The following is a 12505-nucleotide window of genomic DNA, read 5'->3' as shown; positions in this document are numbered from 1 at the left end:
GTGAGTATATTTAGGCCGAGGGCCATCATTGGCCAAACCTGTTAATCCAGTTGTCACTTCACGCGTGATTAGGTGACAGCTCATTTAGGTGTGGCATGTTGTCTCCATGCTTTGTCGTCTGTACAAGGGCTGTTCAGTTAAAGGAAACCAAAGCAATATCAGGGCCCAAAAAATGGAAATAAAGAAATGCTGAGATCTTTATGGTAGTGACACTTACTAACACTGTTTAGCTAATTTGCGTAATAACGTAACACTTTGAGCATTTTAAAACTGCGCAGAAATGATTCCCATACAATGATTCCCGTAGTTTCGCGAGCCTACAAAAACTCCGGCAACGATTGTAACAGCGGGTTCTCACATCACAAAAAAACGTCATATTTTTGCATTATGGACGTTGCTATACATTGTAATAGTGTTGTCTGAACTAATCATTGTATAGAAATGACTAAATAGATTGACTTTCAAAATCCGATTTTCGGGCTCTAAAATTGCTTGGGGTTCCTTTAAGATTTCGCATGGCCATTTTAATATGCTTATCGTAGGAACCAGCTGTAATGCCTAATTCAATTTTCTATAAGTAGACCTTTTCTTTTTCAACAGTCATCAATTAAAAAGAAATGATTGTCAGTATCAATCATGTTACAAGTATGTTAAAAACGCTTTCCTATGACAATAAACAGAAAAGACTGTCTTTGTAAGTATGTTGTATCAGACCTGTAATGCAACCGACAATTCTGTAAGAAATAACAGCTAAATTTTTTCTTGAGTACAAGAAAGAAAAGATAACTATAAAGTGCTCAGAATGATTTCTTATGCCCAAAGTCGTATGCACAAGCTGCTGTATTTGCTATGTGTCAGCAATACTAGTATTCCCATGAGGAGTAGCCAAAATCAATTCCCTATGTGTACTTTTGCACAGACGTACAGTATTTTGAAAGCGAGCATAATGCCATACAACAGGCTTCACTCATGAGGCGTCGCAAAAAAATTGTTGTTGTGACCGAGATGTATGTGTTGTCATGTGTGAAATATTTGACACAGAACTGTGTCAAAAAGGTTCTGCCCCCTTGGCTTAATAGGTCAGTCGTAATTGACTTCTTACGCCGACATAACGACTGATACTCTAGACTTAACGAATTTCCCGCAGAAGTAATCAAATGGAATCAACTTTTTTCCTTCAATCCGTTTGACCAAGTCTCCCGTGTAGCATTTTGTAGATGGCGGAATAAAAGGTGATTTGGGCGCCGACGGGTTAAAAATGTTAATTAGCCGCGAACCCTAAGCCCTCGGGGAAGCCAGTCACTTCAGGCTTTACCGGGAGTCACACTTGTTTATCCACCCCCCCCCCCCTCCCGTGGATGTTTCTGTTCTCCACAGAATAAAAAAATTAAGTCCCAATGAGCATACTTTGCACTTTATTGTGTACATCTCTGTCTAAGCTACCTGTATACTAAATATCATGGAAATCCGTCGTTCCTTTGTTCAGTTATTCTCCTTAGAAAATTTTCACAATAACACCCCTGCCGTTCCAGAGCAAGCTGCTAGGGGGCCCAGATCTAAATCACTTCTTAATTACATCACAAGCTATCTGCCACCCAAAAATCAAGACCATAGCACGTCCAAGTCAAAAGATACAAAAATAGAAGTTCTGCTGCAGTACCAAGGTCACATACTAGGGGGCCCCAAATCAACCTTGAACTTCGGCTTCACAACACCTGCCCACATACCAAATATCATTGTAATCAATCAAGAGGTTCTGGAGTTATGCTGACTAGAGTAGCAAACAAACAAACAGACAGACAAACAGACAGACACACCCAAAACTATATCTCCATTTTTCATGGAGATAATGATTTACCAAGCCCACATCTCCGAGTTGTCTGAAAGGGAGAGTGTAGATGATTGGTCCAGAAGAAATCAATTTTTAGGGGCTGAAAACACTTTCTTATATTTTTCTCTCCCATTTCATTCCAGAAATCATTCAGCCTTTGTATTGCTAAACACCCATTTCAGTGTTTTGAATGAAAAGGAGACATGACTCACTGAGGATTGGCGTTACACTTACATCATGTTTTATTCATTATAGAAGAACTTCATTGCGCGACTATTGTAGCAGGTACAAAGTATGGCAACAACAGTAAACATAGAACAAGACATAAGCATGGGATAAAACTATTCACTACAACAAAATGACTATCTTAGGTTTTACATGATTCAAGTTGGGCTAATTTTGATTATCATTATTTTTTCTAATAACAAAACAATCTTTTATATATTTGCCTATCTTAACACTGTACGAGCTGTTGCATCTAAATATATAGTCAAATCTATCTGTGGCATTGAGTGTCTTAACATCTGAAGTACTTGAATTGAGAGAGGTGAATAACTCATCGCGTAGAGCATCATATTTAGTGCATTCCATAATGAAGTGAAACTCATCTTCAATTCGATTTGGCAGAATGTGCAAAACCTTTGGTCGGGAGCTACATTAAAGAACATGTATCTACCTGTCTCTATATTCAATCTATGGCTACTAATTCTTAACTGTGTTATCGCTTTACGGATTTCAACATTCTTCACATCATGAAGATAGTTTTCTTGTAGATAATGATTTTTGGATTTGTGAAGAAGGGACACTTTTGAATTATTGCTGACACAACTAAACCACTCTTGTAATAGTTGATGTTGGCTGACATGTGTGCGTTTCACAGCACGTACCCGTAATAAATGTACATAAACAAGACTACCGGCGATCTGGCTGTTGAATTACCTGTACATTTTGTATCAAGCAGTGATAGAGTAGTCAACTGTCAAAAATAGTGTCAACAACAACTAGACAAAAACTGGCACCAAAAACTGAAAACCTTGGCCGACCTGGTGCCTCATGATCAGCTTCAGCGTTGTTGGACATATGGAGGGGTTGTTGCCCTGTATTTACATGTATAATAATGTATAATAAATGGATAATTTATTCCTTTATCTGATGGATGTTTGGTCAACGTTGTATCCAAATCCTGTCCATTACATACAATTCTTTTCCGATGCACAGTTACGTGAAAACTGTATACTGAATATTATACACGAACACGACCTTATACGTGTTAATTATGAATATTATGCCGAGTAAACAAGTGGCCGTAATCTTATTTGCTTGTACATAAAACGAACCTAAGCTACATTTATCATCCACTGCCCATAGTTAATATTACATCCAGTGAACTTTTGGTCAGGATGTCGTCTTATGATTTACATGTACTATATTTTAGATATGATTTTCTGAAGTGAAGGATGTTTCCTCAGGGCTTCTTTTTTATGCCTGGAAATTCCAATCTTTGCATGATTGAAGCCTGTCCTTCCAGCAATGTCCGCCACACGGTCGTCTGGTGAGTGTTCGAAGTTTTGTCTTGCTGCATCATGTTTGTACGTTTTCTTGTTCCTGAAAAACTTTTCCAGGCCTTTCTCGTGCAAGTCGCTTTGAAGCCTGTTCCACGTTTTGTCTGCTCTCTTCAATATGTCTTGTTTGTCATCCAATGGGTTAGAATAGGTGCCCCTGGGAATAATGAAAAAATTTGTTTGTTATTCTAGTACATGGTATCCAACATTCACAACAGCAAAATAACAACGGCAATAACAACATGATAGCTCGGTAATTCCGATTTTAGGAAAGGCATTCTAGCGCCACTATTCGCTTACTTTCTTTAGTCAGATAAGTTTGTACTTCGAGTATGTCAGTACTTTGTTTCGTCTTTGAATATATCACTTTTAGTTCTTGTGGTGGCTGTATTACATGAAAAGGAATTAAATTTCATTTTCAAATGAGAAAACCTCTACTCCTGACATACCATCAGTTTCATGCAGTCAATCACAATTCGTGACATTTGACAACAGAATAATTGTACCCCCAAACACCTGTCGACATGCTATGAATCACTCCACCCTCTAAAACCTTTCAACCCCATAATCACATGAAATACGTCCATAATAGTAAGTTTGATCCAAAATAGTTTGGTTTTAGACTTACTCTGACGTTGGGAAGTCCTGCATGTCGGCTCGAGCTCTTACTTCTCTGCGAATCGGCGCCGACTTCTCTCCCGCTCTACAGGGCACACTGTCGACCAGTCCAGCCGTTTTGATGAAAAAAATCACCAAGAACTGGTTTAGTCCGAACAGGAAGAGGCCAAGAAGTAACCGCCAGTTGACCAGATCGTCCGCCATTATAAAGTTCGTTTCTTTGAGTCTAATCCAGGTATGCTGACGCTTTATAAAAGGAGGGATATATTTCTGTACACACAAAAGATCAAATCTCGTGCCTTGTTTGTCTCGCCGCAGGGACTGCCATACATCCTTTGTTACTACGCCGGTCGGACCGGTTGGCGGGTTATAATTGGATATATGCATGGCCACCGCAGTTGTCATATCAAAATACCATCATTACCTACATACTTAGTTGTCTTTAGTGTCTCCTGTGTTATAGAGGGCAACAAACATATGAACGGGTACCTAGGTATTCCATACACTTATCCTCATTCTGCTCTCTTTTTTCCTGTCTTTATACACATAACGTTAATTGTCTTAAAAGTTTTCTTTGTTTCGAGTAATTTAATGATGATGGGTGGGCTCCTTGTTTAGCCTCGAGCAAGTAACAGGTACTTTCGTGACTAAACAAACTCTACTGCTGGTACTTCTTGGAAACCCTGCTTCAAAATTTCTCCCTCCTCAATTGGGAAGAAGAATAAAGAAAGTCGCCGGGGGGCCCCAATCTAACAATTTCTTCCATAAGACACGACAAGACAAGAGAAGATCTAGACCTAAACACATGCTAAATTTCATGACCATCCAATCATAGCTTCTTGTGTTATACTTTTCAGCGTCGAATTGAAAACAAAAAGCATAGTTACACAACAACGCTACCAAAACAAAGCCTCTTTGGCGAAGGTAAAAACAGTGTGTGCCTGTCGGAGCGAATGGACATGTGCATCTTGCTGACATTTCTTGCAACTTATCACCATTTCTGCATACATACGACAAGTTAAAAATTCGTATATATATTGACATGTACGAATTTCTAACTTGTCACATGCCCACTTGTCTGATGCAGTATGACGTCACAGGGCAGAGGTCATCTCATCTGGCTAAACTCCTGTTTCGTCCGCTCACAAATTGATAATAGATCTATCCAAATTAGCAGTTTAATTATATACACTTATAAAATCTTATACATTGTTCATGTGGAAGCATCTGTTCATTCTTTGCATTTTAATTTTAACTTTAAGTTTTGCTTGTTACCTTCGCCAAGAAGGTTATGTTTTTGTCAGCGTTCGTGTGTGTGTGTGTGTGTGTGTGTGTGGAAATATACTTTTGACATTAAGGTTGAAGTTATGTCATCATACATAAATTCAGCTCATAGATTATGTAGCATACGTCGCCTATGTACATTTTCAAAATTGTTCAGGTCCAGGTACAGGTCCGGACCTGCACCTAACCCTCTGTACCGGTACCTGTACCTGTACCTGACGTTACGTTTAGATACGCAGCACTACTCAATCATCTTCAGTTCTCTAATGTAGTCACCAGGGACACACGCGTGGCATCAGCAATGGTTCAAAGGTTGCTAAAGGTTGATTTAGAGAAGGTTGGTGCTCCCTTATGTGAATCGAACCCTTTGCTCTTAGAAATGTTTGACGAATTGCTGACGATACACTTGCGACAAGTCACGTGAGAGCGAATAAGTCAGAGAACTAAAGAAAACCGAGCAGCTCAGTCGAAAATCACGGTAAGTGTAATTTTTAGAGTTGCAGAAAAGTTTAAAGTATATTAATATCCCACATCTATTTCAAGCATTACAAGCTCTCAACCAATGTAGAGGTTCATGTATCTATGGGTGCAATATTTGTACATATTGCTGTTGCAACACATCTTTAGTGTTAGTGAAGTTGCCAAAACATATACACAGGACTTCGTTTCGATACTACAATTGACTCGATATCAATTAACACCCACTACCTTGTAGAGCTACATTATGTATAAATGGTTATATCGTGTACATGTACAGCTATGTCATATCCAGTTTACTAAACAACTGTCCGTATAACTCTGTCTCGTGGGCACCATCTGTTTGTCCTTGGCAAATATCCATCTACTTGTAATGGGTAAGGGACGGTACTTTGTTCTTTCGAAATTTAAGGCGATAACTCAGTTACGTATTCCAGTTTCACACACACACACACACACACACACACACACACACACACACACACACACACACACACACACACACACACACACACAATTAGTCTTACAGAAGCATATACATTATGTCAGGAACTGCATTCTGTAAAGAAAGCACACCACACTTGAAGGTACAGAAGGAAGAAGACGTTTATCACACGTTCACAAAAAGCCTTCTTCACAAAAGGAAACAGCGATTTTGATTGTTCAAGTTTCTCTCCCAGGACGGACGTTTGAAAACACAACATTGATGAAAAGATGTTACAACTCTGAAAAACGGAAGATTGGAAATTCATTTCAAATTCATATTGAAATACAGATTGTTCATGTTAGAAGTATTCAGTACAAGGGGGTATGAAGGTCAGTTAAAAAATGTTGTTACGGAAATGTCTGCCCATAATGAACGATGAGTTAGTGCACGATACAAAAAAATCATACATTCTCGTGTGCATCTATAGCTACTCCGATGTGTTGTTTCCAAACATAGTTACAGCTTATTAAAACAGTTAAAAAATAAGTCAAAGCTTCTCTAAAAGGCCACATGTAGCCGGGCATAAAATGTCTTATTCTACCATTTTTTTGACTACATTAAAAGAATCTGAGGTATATCATTGGCGCAGTAATGCAAATACATGAAGATTTAATACCATGGCGTGCCCCCTCATATGACCTATATTCTGTGCCATGCTTAAGCTTCTAATTCTATACACAGACAAATACAATGTGCACGAGTTAGTATAAAATACAACACTTCAATTCAGTGACATACGTTTCTAGTATCAGACACACACAAAAAATTAACCTGTCAAATAATATTTTTGCACACGAGAATGTAAATCTGTGTTTTCTTAACTATACTAGATACGTCCCGTAGATAAACATAATATAAAGATACGGTCTGATGCTAATATAACATCGCATTATAACCCTTTATCTCTTTTGAGCACTTTTATATGTGTAAGAGGAGCGCCCTCTAGCGCCGGTGTTAGGTGCTGACTGGTGTCTGGGGCCTGGGTTATAGCCGGGGTACTGAGAGTGGGACCTGGGGTCCTGGGGATATGATCCTGGGTATTGTGGGTTAGACCCAGGACTGTATGGGTTATATCCAGAGTTCTGAGGGTATGGTTGGGGATTTTGAGGATTTGACCGGGGATCTTGTGGGTAGGGTTGTGGGTTCTGAGGTTGAGGATTCTGTGGGTAGGGTTGGGGGTTCTGAGGTTGAGGATTCTGTGGGTAGGGTTGGGGGTTCTGTGGGTAGGGTTGGGGATTTTGAGGGTTTGACCGGGGATTCTGTGGGTAGGGTTGAGGGTTCTGCGGTTGAGGATTCTGTGGGTAGGGTTGGGGGTTCTGAGGGTAAGGTTGGGGGTTCTGTGGGTAGGGTTGGGGGTTCTGTGGGTAGGGTTGGGGGTTCTGCGGGTAAGAACGAGGATTCGCAGGGTACGGATTCGGTTGAGGATTTTGAGGGTATGATCGGGGGCTCTGAGGGTTAGGTCGGCGATTCCGGGGGTTAGATCCGGGGTTCCGCGAATATGGGTTGGAACCTTGGCGTGAGGTATCTTGGTAGGAGTAGGAACAGCTGAAGGGGTTGGCCTTGAGTTGTTGCAGTCGCCGGGCGTACTTGTTGTTGAGCTCCGCCATGTATCCCTTCTCGTCCACCATCCCGTACCCGTTCCCGTCAACACGGCCCATCATCACGTACTCCGCTCCTGGAGGAAAAACAGACTTATGTTAGCTTGCATTTCCGACACATATAAACACTCTTTCTTTCCCCGTACCATCCCACAGTGGAACACCCTGTCTGGCACGGTTGCGACGGCTCCCACCGTTGAGTCGTTCCGTGCCAGGCTGGAGGCCTGCCCGCCTTAGCCCGGGACCTCAACTACCCCCTCTACTTTGCCTCTGAAGGGGTTATTTGGGGGCAACCCAATGTAGATTTAGATGTAGATTTCACCTTACATCTTACAGATAACAACAAAGAAAAGTACTGAAACATCCTCGTACCAAAAATATTGAAAGAAAGCTTATGGCACCGTTGAAGGGTGGCTGAGGAGTTTGGGGATGTTATTGAAAAAAACCTTTCTTAAGCTTTATAAACCTTCCTCAACCTAATTTTTTTCAGGTAGTACCTTATAGCAAGGTAATAATTTATGCAAATTAGCATGACGTCATGATTACGTCATCAAGATAAATAAGGCCACGCCCATTTTTAGAAAAAAAGGCTCTCCAAAGCAAACCAAATTCAAACTTTGTAAATCCAAGGTTAAACAACCTTATTCACATATATTTTACGAGTATCAGGCAAAAAGCACAGTTACTTATGTAACGCCTTCTACTAAAAGATATAAATATTAAACAAGTATAAAATGTCCATATACATACTTAAACACAAAATGGATAAAAGAAAAGTGAATGTTATCTACCTATATTGAATGAAAGTGTGGACTATATCGAAGATATTACAGTTTTGCTAATGAGAAAGTGACATGGACCCTCGTAGTAGTGAAGAAGAGCATAATGTACTGTTACTGAGTTGCTGTAGGTCTACTATATTGGAAAGAGATGATAACAGAGTAACGGAGGGGGCCCCAAATTCGCCACTTTTTTTCTAAATCATATTTTTCAAATGTAAATTTCATGAACCTGGGACGTGAAGTTGTTAGACTTTTCACATACGCGTTGTCATGGTGATTGATCGTATATTAAGGTGAAAGGTCAATCGGTTGTTATAAGGTTTAATAATGAGAGAATATGCACAACACAAACCTCTGGCCACATCGTAGCATGGGCACCCGTGTTGGTTCCTGTAGTTCCTCGGCAGGAGCACCTGTACCGCCAGGTCCCGCCCCTGGTACTCGATAGACCTCAGCCCGCCTCGCTTACTGATCATGTCACTGTTCGTCACCATGGTAACGACGCGCCAAGATGGCGTCAGTTCCAACTTGGACACCCTGCCGGTCATGACTGAGGAGGGGATATCATGGAGATGAAAAATTAAAAAGCTTGTTGTCAGAAAAACGTGTCAATTATTTATTAATCTATTCTTTGTATTATTGATATAATTTTGAGTCACCTTGGTTGACCAAGCTTTAGTTATTTATTGTTATGTTGACCCCTTGACATGCCCTCATCTCGACCTCTATGAAAAGTGGCCAAGATGGCCGATTAGAGCTTTTTTCGAGAATAAACAAAGGCACAAACAAATTAACAAACAAACAAATTATCGAGTTCTGTATTTCCCTAATCATGCTCATATCTAATGTAGTAGAGACCTTTAAATCACCCCAAATCTCTAAGTCACATATTCTTCAGTGAATAAAAAGAGTTCCCATCTTGTTTTACATTTCAATACCTCTTATGCATGACTGTGTGATTTGCCATGTAAAACCGGTTTTTCTAGTTATAATAAATAAGTACTGGTTAGTTCTGCTAGTTCATTTTAGTGACGCTGAAGAAGAGTGATGATGTCACTCGAAACGTCCGGAAATAAATCTCCGAATTCTTATCCAGTTGTAGAGTTTGAATACTCTTTATATATTGTTTACCTGGATGTCTAACCTTCACAAACTTAAAAAGAGTTATAACATATATGAAAGATATATTTTCAACGAGGAACTGAAAAGATTCTCACCGAACTGGTTGTTGCAGTAACCCCTGTGGAGCCCGTGCCTCTCGTGCTGACAGCCCCCACAGTGGACCGCCTGTTGACCTGTAGGTACGATATGTCATAGAGTCAAACTCGTCAAACACGTTCACAGTAGTGCTGCGTACCGGTGCTGTGTGCCGGTACTGTACCGTAAAAATTGATTAGGTACAGGTCCAAAATGCCGGATCATGAAGTACCGGTACTGTACCGATATAAATTCACATCAAGTATGTGCTTATTTTGTGCTGATCTCCTGACCTCATGGCCTCATGCAACACCAAACATGACCACAGCGACACCTTGGAACAGCATACGTAATATGTAACAGATCATTCAGGCAGGCCGGGAGTTTTGATTGCAAGGCCAAGGGAGTTTGGCGGGAGGAAACCTAGTTGTGTTCTTTGAATAAAGATACTGACACGTTGAAAACAGTTTATTTGTGTTTCTGTCATGATTGAAGTAGTTCAGAGGAACACATGTTAATTTTTCAAATTGTTCAGGTACAGGTACAGGCCGGACCTGTACCTAAACCTCTGTCCCGGTACCTGTACCTGATGTTACGTTTATGTACGCAGCACTAGTTCACAGTATTTCATATCTACAGCGATCAAATGCAAGTTGGGAAAACATGCATATGCAATCATAAAAGACGTTTCTATGTGGATGATTATTATCGAATGCTTCGTTTTACCGCATGACTCATCACTGAAATGCTACATGACATGGCGGGGCAGCGATTGAATGAACTTTAATTTCTTTTAATTCCGTATTCTAGTTATGCGTCTTTGGTATCTTATATATGATTGTTCTGTTCCGTCAATATTTTCTTATGTGATGTATTCATGTATCGAATGTGTGGACCACAGCGGAAGAATACCTGAAATGCCAAGCTTATTGTGTATCTAATTTAAGGTCTCATTCACGTATTACTCCGAGTGGGTATTAAAGAGTGGGTACCTAAAAGAATCCGTGGCCAAAAAATGAACGGCTGCATGAACGTGTGTTTATATCGATGGGAAATTCTCTTTTAGCCAGCCCAGCCGATCTCAAGCGTCAAACTGATGAAAGCCTGTTTGTATCTGAAGAAATTAGCAGGCAAAGTTCGGCAACCGCGCGCGAGGTCGCACGTACACAGCCGGCCATTGTAGGTGATGCGGTCATGCGCTTACAGCTGGAAATTGCATTCTTGGGGTTGTAGCTAAGTGCAGTTTGTAATTGCCTATGAAAAGAGATTCTATGTAGTGAAACTGTTGGCAATTTTTTTACATGATCTAGGGCAAATGTTCTCAACATAACATGAATAATATTGGTGCATTTTCTGTAGCTTCATTACAAACGCGACCTTCTAAAACACGTATTATAACATGTAAGCCTATGGGGCGAAAAAAACTCATGAATGAGACCTTAAGTAAAAGTCATGATGACTACCCACCTAGACACTTGATGGTGCACTCCCGCCAGGACCCGAACCGGTTGGTGTTCCCCCCGCAGCCGCCGTACTGGAACTCCTGACACACCCTGCTGACGGGGTCGAAGTGCCAGCGGCTGTGAGCCTCCTGACACGGCCCCGGCTCCGCGGGCAGGATACAGGAGTCACCCATGTAGCTGGGCACCTCTGGGCGGGGTGTCTTACGGGCAGGGTCCACGGCTGGGCCGGGCTGGGGAGATTTGGGCGCGCCGCCACGCTCTGGAGATATAACAGGGTGACGATGTGTCAGAATCGTATGAAGACTTTCTTATTACAAGTGTTTGTACAGATTTTATGGTTGCTGTGTTCCATCTCATTCAGTCCATTGTCCTTAACTAGACATCTTAAAGCCCCACTATGTTACTAACTTTTTGGCGCTAAAATTGCAAATATTCTTTTGAACGAATCTTAATGCAAATGACATGCACAACCGCTTTTTAGCGTACTTTCGTCATTAATTCGTCTATTTCTGGCATGTCTGATGTTTGTAAACTGCACAAAAACAAGCTGCAAATTTTACATAGTGGGGCTTTAAACAATGCTCCAAGGACATGCATCTTGTACTGGTAGGTTTTTTTTTGCTGAGATGGAATAACAGTGCTTAAGACCACTCCAACGACCCTTGGCGTCATTCAACAGATAAAGACCTCTATACTTAATGTACACACAATACATTCTGTTGTAAACTAAGGAGAGTGTCGCAACTGAGAGTAGTATTTACAGTAGCCCTCACAAGGCACAACATTAGAAAGTTGTACAGTCACTGTGTTCTTCGACAACAATTTTAATCCAACAATTTTAATCCAAAACATTGAACTCAGCCTGTTTTACCTGTGCACGTTCCCATGCACTCTGCCCAGCTGTGGAAGTTGTTAGCGTTCCCCCCACACCCTCCGAACCGGAACTTGACGCAGGTGTCCCGGCTGGGCAGGTAGTAGTACCGGCTGATCTTAGCTCTGCACGGGCCCCGCCGCTTCCTCAGGCGGCAGATGGTCTCCCGGGGCGAGGGGGTCGTGGTCGGGCGGGGGGCTGGGGGTGGGGTGGGTGCTGGAGGGGCCACGGTAGTAGTGGGAGGAGGTGTCGTTGTTGCTGCCTGCGTCACTTCCGGAGCTGGGTCGTCCTTTTCTGCAGGTAGACATGAATAAATACTAAACATTAATCTTAAG

At 41.3% G+C, this 12505-nt stretch overlaps 1 protein-coding gene and 1 long non-coding RNA gene across 6 annotated transcripts in view; both read right to left on the bottom strand.

The window, feature by feature from the left end:
• Nucleotides 1–2049: 2049 nt before the first annotated feature.
• Nucleotides 2050–4711, bottom strand: LOC136440760 (uncharacterized). The gene is made up of 2 exons (XR_010756707.1): nt 4022–4711; nt 2050–3550 (listed from the first exon to the last, which is right to left on the bottom strand). It is a non-coding gene; the product is annotated as an uncharacterized lncRNA (long non-coding RNA).
• Nucleotides 4712–6360: 1649 nt separating this feature from the next.
• The window catches only part of LOC136439907 (uncharacterized), a 34419-nt gene continuing 28274 nt past the window's right edge, over nt 6361–12505 (bottom strand). For 4 of the 5 annotated variants that reach the window (XM_066435569.1, XM_066435571.1, XM_066435572.1 and 1 more), the window contains 5 exons: nt 12171–12464; nt 11304–11558; nt 9857–9934; nt 8992–9189; nt 6361–7934 (listed from right to left, as the gene is read on the bottom strand). In XM_066435569.1, the coding sequence (XP_066291666.1) occupies nt 7159–7934; nt 8992–9189; nt 9857–9934; nt 11304–11558; nt 12171–12464 (1601 nt within the window). In that variant the 3' untranslated portion in view covers nt 6361–7158. The remainder of the gene's footprint in view (nt 7935–8991; nt 9190–9856; nt 9935–11303; nt 11559–12170; nt 12465–12505) is intronic. The other variant, XM_066435570.1, reaches the window with a different exon arrangement.

The sequence above is a fragment of the Branchiostoma lanceolatum genome, chromosome 8 (assembly GCF_035083965.1).
Source record: "Branchiostoma lanceolatum isolate klBraLanc5 chromosome 8, klBraLanc5.hap2, whole genome shotgun sequence".
Lineage (NCBI taxonomy): Eukaryota > Metazoa > Chordata > Leptocardii > Amphioxiformes > Branchiostomatidae > Branchiostoma > Branchiostoma lanceolatum.
This window is presented reverse-complemented; position numbering and strand designations above follow the sequence as displayed.